We start from the raw sequence: 14,386 nt of genomic DNA, 5'->3' as shown, positions 1-14,386 counted from the left end.
GGGATGTGTGAGGAGGGGGACGGGGATGTGTGAGGAGGGGGATGGGGATGTGTGAGGGGGATGTGTGAGGAGGGGGATGGGGATGTGTGAGGGAGAGGAGGAGAGGGGGATGGGGATGTGTGAGGGGGAGGAGGAGAGGGGGACGGGGATGTGTGAGGAGGAGGAGGAGAGGGGGACGGGGATGTGTGAGGAGGCGGAGGAGAGGGGGACGGGGATGTGTGAGGAGAGGGGGACGGGGATGTGTGAGGAGGAGGAGGAGAGGGGGACGGGGATGTGTGAGGAGGAGAGGGGGACGGGGATGTGTGAGGAGGAGAGGGGGACGGGGATGTGTGAGGAGGAGAGGGGGACGGGGATGTGTGAGGAGGAGAGGGGGACGGGGATGTGTGAGGAGGAGAGGGGGACGGGGATGTGTGAGGAGGAGAGGGGGACGGGGATGTGTGAGGGGGAGGAGGAGAGGGGGACTGGGATGTGTGAGGGGGAGGAGGAGAGGGGGACTGGGATGTGTGAGGAGGAGGAGGAGAGGGGGACGGGGATGGGGGAGGAGGAGAGGGGGATGGGGGAGGAGGAGAGGGGGACGGGGATGTGTGAGGGGGAGGAGGAGGAGAGGGGGATGGGGATGTGTGAGGGGGAGGAGGAGAGGGGGACGGGGATGGGGGAGGAGGAGAGGGGGACGGGGATGTGTGAGGAGGAGGAGGAGAGGGGGACGGGGATGTGTGAGGAGGAGGAGGAGAGGGGGACGGGGATGGGGGAGGAGGAGAGGGGGACGGGGATGGGGGAGGGGGAGGAGGAGAGGGGGACGGGGATGGGGGAGGAGGAGAGGGGGACGGGGATGGGGGAGGGGGAGGAGGAGAGGGGGACGGGGATGTGTGAGGGGGAGGAGGAGAGGGGGACGGGGATGTGTGAGGAGGAGGAGGAGGAGAGGGGGACTGGGATGTGTGAGGGGGAGGAGGAGAGGGGGACTGGGATGTGTGAGGAGGAGGAGGAGAGGGGGACGGGGATGTGTGAGGAGGAGGAGGAGAGGGGGACGGGGATGTGTGAGGGGGAGGAGGAGAGGGGGACGGGGATGTGTGAGGGGGAGGAGGAGAGGGGGACGGGGATGTGTGAGGGGGAGGAGGAGAGGGGGACGGGGATGTGTGAGGGGGAGGAGGAGAGGGGGACGGGGATGTGTGAGGGGGAGGAGGAGAGGGGGACGGGGATGTGTGAGGGGGAGGGGGACGGGGATGTGTGAGGGGGAGGAGGAGAGGGGGACGGGGATGTGTGAGGGGGAGGAGGAGAGGGGGACGGGGATGTGTGAGGGGGAGGAGGAGAGGGGGACGGGGATGTGTGAGGGGGAGGAGGAGAGGGGGACTGGGATGTGTGAGGGGGAGGAGGAGAGGGGGACTGGGATGTGTGAGGAGGAGGAGGAGAGGGGGACGGGGATGTGTGAGGAGGAGAGGGGGACGGGGATGTGTGAGGAGGGGGAGGAGAGGGGGACGGGGATGTGTGAGGGGGAGGAGGAGAGGGGGATGGGGATGTGTGAGGAGGAGGAGGAGAGGGGGACTGGGATGTGTGAGGAGGAGGAGGAGAGGGGGACGGGGATGTGTGAGGAGGAGAGGGAGATGGGGATGTGTGAGGGGGAGGAGGAGATGGGGATGTGTGAGGAGGGGGACGGGGATGTGAGAGGGGGAGGAGGAGAGGGGGATGGGGATGTGTGAGGAGGGGGACGGGGATGTGTGAGGAGGAGAGGGGGAGGAGGAGAGGGGGACGGGGATGTGTGAGGAGGGGGACGGGGATGTTTGAGGAGGGGGACGGGGATGTTTGAGGAGGGGGATGGGGATGTGTGAGGAGGGGGACGGGGATGTGTGAGGAGGAGAGGGGGACGGGGATGTGTGAGGAGGAGAGGGGGACGGGGATGTGTGAGGAGGAGAGGGGGACGGGGATGTGTGAGGAGGAGAGGGGGACGGGGATGTGTGAGGAGGAGAGGGGGACGGGGATGTGTGAGGAGGAGGAGGGGGATGTGTGAGGAGGAGAGGGGGACGGGGATGTGTGAGGAGGGGGACGGGGATGTGTGAGGAGGAGGAGGGGGACGGGGATGTGTGAGGAGGAGGAGGGGGATGTGTGAGGAGGAGGAGAGGGGGATGGGGATGTGTGAGGAGGGGGACGGGGATGTGTGAGGAGGAGGAGGAGAGGGGGATGGGGATGTGTGAGGAGGGGGATGGGGATGTGTGAACAGGAGGAGAGGGGGATGGGGATGTAGGAGGAGGAGGAGAGGGGGACGGGGATGTGTGAACAGGAGGAGAGGGGGACGGGGATGTGTGAGGAGGAGGACGGGGATGTGTGAGGAGGAGGAGGGGGATGTGTGAGGAGGAGGAGAGGGGGATGGGGATGTAGGAGGAGAGGGGGATGGGGATGTGTGAACAGGAGGAGAGGGGGATGGGGATGTAGGAGGAGGAGGAGAGGGGGACGGGGATGTGTGAACAGGAGGAGAGGAGGACGGGGATGTGTGAGGAGGGGGACGGGGATGTGTGAGGAGGGGGACGGGGATGTGTGAGGAGGAGGGGGACGGGGATGTGTGAGGAGGAGGGGGACGGGGATGTGTGAGGAGGAGGAGGGGGACGGGGATGTGTGAGGAGGAGGGGGACGGGGATGTGTGAGGAGGAGGGGGACGGGGATGTGTGAGGAGGAGGAGGGGGACGGGGATGTGTGAGGAGGAGGAGGGGGACGGGGATGTGTGAGGAGGAGGAGGGGGACGGGGATGTGTGAGGAGGAGGAGGGGGACGGGGATGTGTGAGGAGGGGGACGGAGATGTGTGAGAAGGAGGAGAGGGGGACGGGGATGTGTGAGGAGGAGGAGAGGGGGACGGGGATGTGTGAGGGGGACGGGGATGTGTGAGGAGGAGGACGGGGATGTGTGAGGAGGAGGGGAGGGGGACGGGGATGTGTGAGGAGGGGGACGGGGATGTGTGAGGAGGCGGAGGAGAGGGGGACGGGGATGTGTGAGGAGGGGGACGGGGATGTGTGAGGAGGGGGACGGGGATGTGTGAGGAGGGGGACGGGGATGTGTGAGGAGGGGGACGGGGATGTGTGAGGAGGGGGACGGGGATGTGTGAGGAGGGGGACGGGGATGTGTGAGGAGGGGGACGGGGATGTGTGAGGAGGGGGACGGGGATGTGTGAGGAGGGGGACGGGGATGTGTGAGGAGGGGGACGGGGATGTGTGAGGAGGAGGAGGAGAGGGGGACGGGGATGTGTGAGGAGGAGGAGGAGAGGGGGACGGGGATGTGTGAGGAGGAGGAGGAGAGGGGGACGGGGATGTGTGAGGAGGAGGAGGAGAGGGGGACGGGGATGTGTGAGGAGGAGGAGGAGAGGGGGACGGGGATGTGTGAGGAGGAGAGGGGGACGGGGATGTGTGAGGAGGAGAGGGGGACGGGGATGTGTGAGGAGGAGGAGGAGAGGGGGATGTGTGAGGAGGAGAGGGGGATGTGTGAGGAGGAGGAGGAGAGGGGGATGTGTGAGGAGGAGGAGGAGAGGGGGACGGGGATGTGTGAGGAGGAGAGGGGGACGGGGATGTGTGAGGAGGAGGAGGGGACGGGGATGTGTGAGGAGGAGAGGGGGACGGGGATGTGTGAGGAGGAGAGGGGGACGGGGATGTGTGAGGAGGAGAGGGGGACGGGGATGTGTGAGGAAGGGGACGGGGATGTGTGAGGAGGAGGAGGAGAGGGGGACGGGGATGTGTGAGGAGGAGGGGGACGGGGATGTGTGAGGAGGGGGACGGGGATGTGTGAGGAGGGGGACGGGGATGTGTGAGGAGGGGGATGGGGATGTGTGAGGGGGATGTGTGAGGAGGGGGATGGGGATGTGTGAGGAGGAGAGGGGGACGGGGATGTGTGAGGAGGAGGAGGAGAGGGGGACGGGGATGTGTGAGGAGGAGAGGGGGACGGGGATGTGTGAGGAGGAGAGGGGGACGGGGATGTGTGAGGAGGAGGAGGAGAGGGGGATGTGTGAGGAGGAGGAGGAGAGGGGGATGTGTGAGGAGGAGGAGGAGAGGGGGATGTGTGAGGAGGAGGAGGAGAGGGGGATGTGTGAGGAGGAGAGGGGGACGGGGATGTGTGAGGAGGAGAGGGGGACGGGGATGTGTGAGGAGGAGGAGGGGACGGGGATGTGTGAGGAGGAGAGGGGGACGGGGATGTGTGAGGAGGAGAGGGGGACGGGGATGTGTGAGGAGGAGAGGGGGACGGGGATGTGTGAGGAGGGGGACGGGGATGTGTGAGGAGGAGGAGGAGGGGGACGGGGATGTGTGAGGAGGAGGGGGACGGGGATGTGTGAGGAGGGGGACGGGGATGTGTGAGGAGGGGGACGGGGATGTGTGAGGAGGGGGATGGGGATGTGTGAGGGGGATGTGTGAGGAGGGGGATGGGGATGTGTGAGGGAGAGGAGGAGAGGGGGATGGGGATGTGTGAGGGGGAGGAGGAGAGGGGGACGGGGATGTGTGAGGAGGAGGAGGAGAGGGGGACGGGGATGTGTGAGGAGGCGGAGGAGAGGGGGACGGGGATGTGTGAGGAGAGGGGGACGGGGATGTGTGAGGAGGAGGAGGAGAGGGGGACGGGGATGTGTGAGGAGGAGAGGGGGACGGGGATGTGTGAGGAGGAGAGGGGGACGGGGATGTGTGAGGAGGAGAGGGGGACGGGGATGTGTGAGGAGGAGAGGGGGACGGGGATGTGTGAGGAGGAGAGGGGGACGGGGATGTGTGAGGAGGAGAGGGGGACGGGGATGTGTGAGGAGGAGGACGGGGATGTGTGAGGAGGGGGGGGGATGTGTGAGAATAGAAGGGACAGGAGGAGATGTGTGATGAGTGAGGAGTCATTGTGGCCCCGTGTGTCTGGTATTAGGAGGGTTGCTGTTGACGCTTTGACCTCTGTTTCTGTTTCTCCGTCTAGTGTTCCAGACGGGCATGGTGGGCTACCCCGAGGCCCTGACGGATCCCTCTTATAAATCCCAGATCCTTGTTCTCACTTACCCGCTTGTTGGTAACTACGGTGTCCCTGAGGATGAGCTGGATGAGTTTGGGCTTAGTAAGGTAAGAAGTCACGGCGTCTACAGATGAGCTTTGTGCCCGGAGCCTATTGAAGACGTCTATAGATGAGCTGTGTGCCTGGAGCCTATTGAGGGAGTCTATAGATGAGCTGTGTGCCTGGAGCCTATTGAGGGGCTCTATAGATGAGCTGTGTGCCCGGAGCCTATTGAGGGCATCTACAGATGAGCTGTGTGCCTGGAGCCTATTGAGGGCGTCTACAGATGAGCTGTGTGCCTGGAGCCTATTGAGGGGCTCTACAGATGAGCTGTGTGCCTGGAGCCTATTGAGGGTGTCTATAGATCCTATTGAGGGTGTCTATAGATGAGCTGTGTGCCCGGAGCCTATTGAGGGGGTCTATAGATGAGCTGTGTGCCTGGAGCCTATTGAGGGGCTCTATAGATGAGCTGTGTGCCCGGAGCCTATTGAGGGCGTCTACAGATGAGCTGTGTGCCTGGAGCCTATTGAGGGCGTCTACAGATGAGCTGTGTGCCCGGAGCCTATTGAGGGGCTCTATAGATGAGCTGTGTGCCCGGAGCCTATTGAGGGCGTCTACAGATGAGCTGTGTGCCCGGAGCCTATTGAGGGCGTCTATAGATGAGCTGTGTGCCCGGAGCCTATTGAGGGAATCTATAGATGAGCTGTGTGCCCGGAGCCTATTGAGGGCGTCTATAGATGAGCTGTGTGCCCGGAGCCTATTGAGGGGCTCTATAGATGAGCTGTGTGCCCGGAGCCTATTGAGGGCGTCTACAGATGAGCTGTGTGCCTGGAGCCTATTGAGGGCGTCTACAGATGAGCTGTGTGCCCGGAGCCTATTGAGGGGCTCTATAGATGAGCTGTGTGCCCGGAGCCTATTGAGGGCGTCTACAGATGAGCTGTGTGCCCGGAGCCTATTGAGGGCGTCTACAGATGAGCTGTGTGCCCGGAGCCTATTGAGGGCGTCTATAGATGAGCTGTGTGCCCGGAGCCTATTGAGGGGATCTATAGATGAGCTGTGTGCCCGGAGCCTATTGAGGGGCTCTATAGATGAGCTGTGTGCCTGGAGCCTATTGAGGGCGTCTAGAGATGAGCTGTGTGCCTGGAGCCTATTGAGGGCATCTATAGATGAGCTGTGTGCCCGGAGCCTATTGAGGGGCTCTATAGATGAGCTGTGTGCCCAGAGCCTATTGAGGGGCTCTATAGATGAGCTGTGTGCCTGGAGCCTATTGAGGGCGTCTATAGATGAGCTGTGTGCCTGGAGCCTATTGAGGGCGTCTATAGATGAGCTGTGTGCCTGGAGCCTATTGAGGGGCTCTATAGATGAGCTGTGTGCCTGGAGCCTATTGAGGGGGTCTATAGATGAGCTGTGTGCCTGGAGCCTATTGAGGGGCTCTATAGATGAGCTGTGTGCCCGGAGCCTATTGAGGGCGTCTACAGATGAGCTGTGTGCCTGGAGCCTATTGAGGGCGTCTACAGATGAGCTGTGTGCCCGGAGCCTATTGAGGGGCTCTATAGATGAGCTGTGTGCCCGGAGCCTATTGAGGGGCTCTATAGATGAGCTGTGTGCCCGGAGCCTATTGAGGGCGTCTACAGATGAGCTGTGTGCCCGGAGCCTATTGAGGGCGTCTATAGATGAGCTGTGTGCCCGGAGCCTATTGAGGGGATCTATAGATGAGCTGTGTGCCTGGAGCCTATTGAGGGCGTCTACAGATGAGCTGTGTGCCTGGAGCCTATTGAGGGCGTCTATAGATGAGCTGTGTGCCTGGAGCCTATTGAGGGGGTCTATAGATGAGCTGTGTGCCTGGAGCCTATTGAGGGCGTCTATAGATGAGCTGTGTGCCTGGAGCCTATTGAGGGCGTCTATAGATGAGCTGTGTGCCTGGAGCCTATTGAGGGCGTCTATAGATGAGCTGTGTGCCTGGAGCCTATTGAGGGCGTCTATAGATGAGCTGTGTGCCTGGAGCCTATTGAGGGCGTCTATAGATGAGCTGTGTGCCTGGAGCCTATTGAGGGCGTCTACAGATGAGCTGTGTGCCCGGAGCCTATTGAGGGGCTCTATAGATGAGCTGTGTGCCCGGAGCCTATTGAGGGGCTCTATAGATGAGCTGTGTGCCTGGAGCCTATTGAGGGGGTCTATAGATGAGCTGTGTGCCTGGAGCCTATTGAGGGCGTCTATAGATGAGCTGTGTGCCTGGAGCCTATTGAGGGCGTCTATAGATGAGCTGTGTGCCTGGAGCCTATTGAGGGCGTCTATAGATGAGCTGTGTGCCTGGAGCCTATTGAGGGCGTCTATAGATGAGCTGTGTGCCTGGAGCCTATTGAGGGCGTCTATAGATGAGCTGTGTGCCTGGAGCCTATTGAGGGCGTCTATAGATGAGCTGTGTGCCTGGAGCCTATTGAGGGCGTCTATAGATGAGCTGTGTGCCTGGAGCCTATTGAGGGCGTCTATAGATGAGCTGTGTGCCTGGAGCCTTTTGAGGGCGTCTATAGATGAGCTGTGTGCCTGGAGCCTATTGAGGGCGTCTAGAGATGAGCTGTGTGCCCGGAGCCTATTGAGGGGCTCTAGAGATGAGCTGTGTGCCCGGAGCCTATTGAGGGCGTCTAGAGATGAGCTGTGTGCCTGGAGCCTATTGAGGGCGTCTAGAGATGAGCTGTGTGCCTGGAGCCTATTGAGGGCGTCTAGAGATGAGCTGTGTGCCTGGAGCCTATTGAGGGCGTCTAGAGATGAGCTGTGTGCCTGGAGCCTATTGAGGGCGTCTATAGATGAGCTGTGTGCCTGGAGCCTATTGAGGGCGTCTATAGATGAGCTGTGTGCCTGGAGCCTATTGAGGGGTCTATAGATGAGCTGTGTGCCCGGAGCCTATTGAGGGCATCTATAGATGGGCTGTGTGCCTGGAGCCTATTGAGGGCGTCTATAGATGAGCTGTGTGCCTGGAGCCTATTGAGGGGTCTATAGATGAGCTGTGTGCCCGGAGCCTATTGAGGGCATCTATAGATGGGCTGTGTGCCCGGAGCCTGTGGTGGGGTGCTGACATTACATCACGTGACTGGCCCGCTCCATTAGCGCTCCACCCTTCTGGTGTCATCGCGGTTGCGGCGGGAAACAGCTTGTGGTATTATTGTGGCGGTGGTGGGGGGAGCAGCTCGCCATGGTGTCGTTGTGGGGGGGATTGTGCTGGTCTTGTGGCGACGGTGGAAGCGGCTCGCGCTTGTGCCGTGGCGAGCTGAGGGGAGCGTCTCGCTCTGGTGGGCGTTATCAGTAATTTTTCTCTCTATCCTTGTGGAGACTTCCCCACCCTCGCTGACATCGCCTTGGTGTTGTGGCGTGGGAGGAGCAGCTTGCCATGGTGTCATGGCGCGGGGGGAGCAGATCGCCGTGATGTGGGGGGAGCAGATTGCCATGATGTGGGGGGGGGGAGTGGCTCATTATGGTGTGGTGGTGGAGCAGTTTGCCATGATATGGTGGCGGTGTGGGGAGCAGCTCGTCATGGTGTCGTGGCAGTGGTGGAGCAGCTCGCCATAGTGCGGTGGGGGAGCAGATCGCCATGGTGTTGTCGTGCGGTGGGGGAGCAGATCGCCGTGGGGTGGAGCAGCTCGCCATGGTGTCGTAATGGGGTGGAGCAGCTCGCCATGGTGTCGTGGCAGTGCGGGGGGGGAGCAGCTCGCCGTGGTGGGGTGGAGCAGTTCGCCATGGTGTGCTGGCGGCTCTGGCGGGGCCGGGGGGAGCAGCTCGCCATGGTGTGGTGGCAGAGCCGGGGGGAGCAGCTTGCCATGGTGTCGTGGTGGGGTGGAGCAGTTCGCCATGGTGTGCTGGCGGGGCCGGGGGAGCAGCTCGCCATGGTGTCGTGGTGGGGGGGAGCAGCTCGCCCTGGTGTGGTGGCTGAGCTGGGGGGAGCAGCTCGCCCTGGTGTGGTGGCTGAGCTGGGGGGAGCAGCTCGCCCTGGTGTGGTGGCTGAGCTGGGGGGAGCAGCTCGCCATGGTGTGGTGGCGGGGCCGGGGGGAGCAGCTCGCCATGGTGTCATAATCTGTAATTCTTTTCTCCATCCCTGTGGAGACTCCATCCCCTTGCTGACGCCCTTGTGTGACTGGGGGAGGGGTGCGGCGGTTTCCGGCGGCAATGTTTGCTCTTTGTGATACGCCATCTCCTCGCAGTGGTTCGAGTCTGGTCAGATCCACGCCGCCGGCATCATCGTGGGGGAATTTTCCCAGAAGCCAAGTCACTGGAGCTGCAGCAAGTCGCTGGACCAATGGCTGAAGGAGCAGGGGGTCCCGGGACTGCAAGGTATGAGGCTGCGGGGGTGGGGGCGTCGGTGCATACCCCTCCCCCGTATATGCTCTCTGTACATACCACCACCCCTGGAAGGCGATATTCATACCCACCGTCTTGCTTTCTTCAGGTGTTGACACCCGGGCCCTCACCAAGAAAATCCGCGAGACGGGCACCATGTTGGGTAAACTAATCCCACCGGGCAGCGACGAGAAGCAGGTGCCGTATGACGACCCCGGGAAGAGGAACTTGGTGCAGGAGGTGTCACTGAAGGTGCGTGCAAGGAGGTGGGTGCGGGGCCCTTGATGCCGGGTGCCGGGCTGAGTGAGCTGTGTCCTTACTGCTGTGTGCCTGCAGGAGCCTCGTGTGTTTAACCCTGGAGGTGCCGTGAAGATCGCTGCTCTGGACTGTGGTCTGAAGTATAACCAGATCCGCTGCTTGTGCCAAAGAGGCGCCGAGGTGACCGTGCTGCCTTGGGACTCGCCCATCGATGGCCAAGGTAACAAGGAGGCAATGGATGCCTGTCCTGGAGGAGTGTGTGTAAATCATGGTGCTCAAACCTGGAAGTGCAGATGTACACACCGGCTGGGGTCACACGGGGCCGCACATGTGGGCTCGCACCGGCTGGCGTCTCACGGGGCACGTACAAGTGGGCTCGCACCGGCTGGCGTCATACGGGGCACGTACACGTGGGCTCGCACCGGCTGGCGTCACACGGGGCACGTACACGTGGGCTCGCACTGGCTGGCGTCACACGGGGCACGTACACGTGGGCTCGTACTGGCTGGCGTCACACGGGGCACGTACACGTGGGCTTGCACCGGCTGGCGTCACACGGGGCACGTACACGTGGGCTCGCACTGGCTGGAGTCACACGGGGCACGTACACGTGGGCTCGCACCGGCTGGCGTCATACGGGGCACGTACACGTGGGCTCGCACCGGCTGGCGTCATACGGGGCACGTACACGTGGGCTCGCACCGGCTGGCGTCATACGGGGCACGTACAAGTGGGCTCGCACCAGCTGGCGTCACACGGAGCACGTACATGTGGGCTTGCACTGGCTGGCGTTACACGGGGCGCGTACAAGTGGGCTCGCACTGGCTGGCGTCACATGGGGCGCGTGGACGGGGTCTCACACCGGCTGGCGTCACATAGTGGACGGGGTCTCACACCGGCTGGCGTCACATAGTAGACGGGGTCTCACACCAGCTGTCGTCACACAGGGAGCGTGGACGGGGTCTCGCACCAGCTGGCGTCACATAGGGCATGTATATGTGTTCTCACACTTGCTGGCTCCTCCAGGTGAAGATCATGACTGTGCCAAGGTCGATGTGTTACGAGAGCCGGGATCTGTGCCAGTTCTCACCCTCCTGGCAGCTGCCCACATTCCTTCTGCCCTACATTGCATCCTGTCTGGCTGTGGGGGGAGGGGTCCCCTCGCGTCGTCGTCACCTTTGCCCCAGTGCTGCTGTGTGCACATTCGGGGAATAACGTCTATGGGGGGCAGACACTGCGCAGCGCTTCGGCGTCTGGTTCACAACATCACCCACAATGCAATACAGCATAGCACGTTCTGTGCAGACCCTGATCCAGCAGGGGCTGCAGACAAGATGGCCATTCTCATGTGTAGTGAAAATATGTATGGCCGGCAGGTAAGTAGCATCTGTCCTTAGGCGGCAGGTCTGAGAAGTGGCCGTTTTAGACCCCAGGGGCCTTCCTGGGAAGGCACAGGATTGGAGACATTTCACACCTTCTGGTGCCTGTGAAGGGAGATGCCAAATTGCAGCCGGACACTGTATATTTGCTATGAGGAAGAAAGGTTACACAGAGTGTTCAGAGGAAAATACTGTATTCATTGGTAAAGTAGCCATAGTCCAGTCACAAACCGGCAATTAGAATATTAACCTGAGAGGCTGGTCTAGAAATCAGATCTCCAGGTTAAACCTATAAATTAGGCCTTTACCCATAGAGACATCATGTTTCTCATCCCCGCAGAGTTTGACGGGCTGTTCCTCAGTAATGGTCCCGGAGACCCCGTCTTCTGCCGTCAGTCTGTGCTCCACATCCAGCGCTTCATGGAGCAGGAGAACCCGAGACCAGTGTTCGGCATCTGCCTGGGGCACCAGATCCTGTCCCTGGTGATCGGAGCCAAGACCTACAAGATGAAGTAAGTGCCCGGTGTGCAGGTCGGCATCATGGTGGTCTCCCATCTTCAGGGGTCTCGTACGCTCAGTCTCCTCTGCCGTCTCTGCAGGTACGGGAACCGTGGTCACAACCAGCCATGTATCCACGAAGGGTCCCAGCGCTGCTTCATCACATCCCAGAACCACGGCTATGCGGTGGACCCCAGCACCCTCCCAGACGGCTGGGGCCCGCTCTTCACCAATGCCAATGACCACTCCAACGAGGGAATAGTCCATGACTCCAGGCCGTTCTTCAGGTAGGTGGGCATTGTTGTACGGCGGTGGTCTCAGGCTTGCACTTGGCCTGACCCCTGTGTCGCCTTCTCCCTCCAGTGTGCAGTTCCACCCTGAACATCGCGCTGGACCCATGGACCTTGTCTGTCTGTTCGATGTCTTCCTGGAGACCGTACGTGACATGAAAGCTGGGAAGACGGGACTGAGCACAGGTAGGCGGAGGTCTCTGGGCCCATGGGCACAGCTAAGTTTCTTGGCATGATGAGATCCCTCTATGTTGTCGTCTCAGTGAAGGAACGTCTTGAAGAAGTCCTGACCTACAGAGACGCACCGTCCGTGGCTGACCTGCAGGGCGCTCGCCCCCGGAAGGTTCTGATCCTGGGCTCTGGGGGACTGTCCATCGGGCAGGCTGGGGAGTTCGACTACTCGGGTTCTCAGGTAACGTCTGAGACCGCCCGAGGTGGTTGTCAAGGGATCGGGGTAAGGGCGCCTTTTGCTGCAGAGTCGGTCATTTCCCACAATCCTTTGCATTCAGGCCATTAAAGCCTTGAAGGAGGAGAACATCCAGACCGTGCTCATTAACCCAAACATTGCCACGGTGCAGACCTCCAAAGGACTGGCTGACAAGGTGTACTTCCTGCCCATCACAGCGGAATACGTGACTCAGGTAGGTGGGGCCGGCCGACGGCTGGTGGTGGGGCCTGGCGGCAGCTGGTGTGGGGGCTCTCCTGTCCTCCATAATTTCGGGCTTCTAATTTTCCAATCTGCAGGTGATTAAGAACGAGCGGCCGGACGGCGTCCTGTTGACTTTCGGTGGTCAGACAGCACTGAACTGCGGGGTGGAGCTGACCAAGCGTGGTGTGCTGGAGAAGTACAACGTGCGGGTGCTCGGGACGCCAGTCAGCTCCATCGAGATGACCGAGGACCGGAAGGTGTTTGTGGAGAAGATGGAGGAAATCGGAGAGCACGTTGCTCCAAGCGAAGCCGCCTTCTCGCTAGAACAGGCAAGTGGCCTGAGCTACAGACGGGTGGCCACCACTATCCTGACACTGCACCACATGAGACCGTGTACAAGGACACACCCTGCAGACACTGCAGCAGCAGAGGTCACGCTGTATGAGACCATTGCCCTGTACTACAACCCCCACAGTGCACCAAGGCATGACTCGCCCTGCAGACGCTGAACCAGCAGGTGTTGTGAGGTTTCCTCTGACCTCCTCTCATCCTCACAGGCTCAGGCGGCCGCTGATCGCCTCGGGTACCCGGTCTTGGTGCGCTCGGCCTACGCCCTGGGCGGGTTGGGATCTGGATTTGCGAACTCCAGGGAGGAGCTGACGGCGCTGGTTTGCCAGGCGTTTGCCCACACGACGCAGGTGCTGGTGGACAAGTCCCTGAAGGGCTGGAAGGAGATCGAGTATGAGGTGGTGCGGGATGCATTCAACAACTGTGTGACGGTGAGTGCCGCCTGTCCCCGCTGGGCCCTCTTAGCAGTGTCATGGCCCTCGCATGTTTTACATTTTGAACTCTGCCCCCTGCAGGTGTGTAACATGGAGAACGTGGACCCGCTGGGCATTCACACTGGAGAATCCATCGTGGTGGCGCCGAGCCAAACGTTGAATGACCGGGAGTACAACCTGCTGCGCAACACGGCCATAAAGGTCATCCAGCACCTGGGGATTGTGGGGGAGTGCAACATCCAGTACGCCCTGAACCCCGAGTCTGAGCAGGTGGGTGCGAGATCCAGGGCATAGGTCGGGCCCTCCATGTCTCGTGTGTGATCTGGTGCGTAGGTCGGGGCCCCCCCCCCCATGTCTCGTGTGTGAGATCTGGGGCACATTTCCGTCCCTCTCATGTGCCAGGTGTGTATGTGATTTGAGGGCGCAGGTTGGCCTCCCTCATGTCTCGTGTGTGATCTGGTGCGTAGGTCAGACCTCCTCATGTCTCAGCTGTGTGATTTGGGGTGTACGTCGGACCCCCTCATGTCTTGGCTGTGTTTTCGAGGGCGCAGGTCGGACCCCCTCATGTCTCGGCTGTGTTTCGAGGGTGCAGGTCCGACCCCCATGTATCTCTTCTCTCTCTCCAGTATTACATCATCGAGGTGAATGCCCGTCTGTCTCGCAGCTCCGCTCTGGCGAGTAAGGCAACCGGTTACCCGCTGGCGTATGTGGCAGCCAAGCTGGCGCTGGGCATCCCGCTGCCGGTCCTCAGGTATGGCAGGACTGCGGCCGCTGCCCCCGGGGGGGATGTGGATCTCTATAAGTTTCCCCTTCTCTCCCCAGGAACTCGGTCACCAACTCCACCACTGCCAACTACGAGCCCAGCCTGGACTACTGCGTGGTGAAGATCCCGCGCTGGGACCTCAGCAAGTTCCTGCGGGTCAGCACCAAGATTGGCAGCTCCATGAAGAGCGTGGGTGAGTGCGGACGGGCGCCATGTGCACAGCCTCTGCGGCCCCCAGGGGGTTGTCACCCAGCGTCCGCTGGAGCTGTTGTCAGCCCTTGTGATGACTGTGACCTCTGATCTCAGGGGAGGTGATGTCGGTGGGCCGCAGCTTCGAGGAGGCTTTCCAGAAAGCTCTGCGCATGGTGGACGAGAACTGCGTGGGGTTTGATCACACGGTGAAGTCTGCGTCCGATGAGGTAACCCGGGGGTCTCTGATGTGAGGTCAGGGG

The 14,386-nt window shown here is 61.4% G+C and overlaps 1 protein-coding gene across 3 annotated transcripts in view; it reads left to right on the top strand.

The window, feature by feature from the left end:
• Window positions 1-14,386, top strand: part of CAD (carbamoyl-phosphate synthetase 2, aspartate transcarbamylase, and dihydroorotase) — a 31,323-nt gene that overhangs the window by 2,463 nt on the left and 14,474 nt on the right. For all 3 annotated transcript variants that reach the window (XM_073557797.1, XM_073557796.1, XM_073557798.1), the window contains exons 2-16: window positions 4,915-5,054; window positions 9,180-9,309; window positions 9,425-9,567; window positions 9,652-9,793; window positions 11,293-11,464; window positions 11,552-11,737; window positions 11,814-11,926; window positions 12,004-12,152; window positions 12,250-12,381; window positions 12,485-12,718; window positions 12,947-13,168; window positions 13,253-13,441; window positions 13,798-13,922; window positions 13,994-14,127; window positions 14,241-14,353. In XM_073557797.1, the coding sequence (XP_073413898.1) occupies window positions 4,915-5,054; window positions 9,180-9,309; window positions 9,425-9,567; window positions 9,652-9,793; window positions 11,293-11,464; window positions 11,552-11,737; window positions 11,814-11,926; window positions 12,004-12,152; window positions 12,250-12,381; window positions 12,485-12,718; window positions 12,947-13,168; window positions 13,253-13,441; window positions 13,798-13,922; window positions 13,994-14,127; window positions 14,241-14,353 (2,324 nt within the window). The remainder of the gene's footprint in view (window positions 1-4,914; window positions 5,055-9,179; window positions 9,310-9,424; window positions 9,568-9,651; window positions 9,794-11,292; window positions 11,465-11,551; window positions 11,738-11,813; window positions 11,927-12,003; window positions 12,153-12,249; window positions 12,382-12,484; window positions 12,719-12,946; window positions 13,169-13,252; window positions 13,442-13,797; window positions 13,923-13,993; window positions 14,128-14,240; window positions 14,354-14,386) is intronic.

Source organism: Dendrobates tinctorius, unplaced genomic scaffold, assembly GCF_039654945.1.
Source record: "Dendrobates tinctorius isolate UK_male_01 unplaced genomic scaffold, ASM3965494v1 ptg000251l, whole genome shotgun sequence".
In the NCBI taxonomy this organism is placed as follows: domain Eukaryota; kingdom Metazoa; phylum Chordata; class Amphibia; order Anura; family Dendrobatidae; genus Dendrobates; species Dendrobates tinctorius.
Note: the sequence above shows the minus strand (reverse complement) of the source record. Positions and strands in the feature narration are given on the sequence as shown.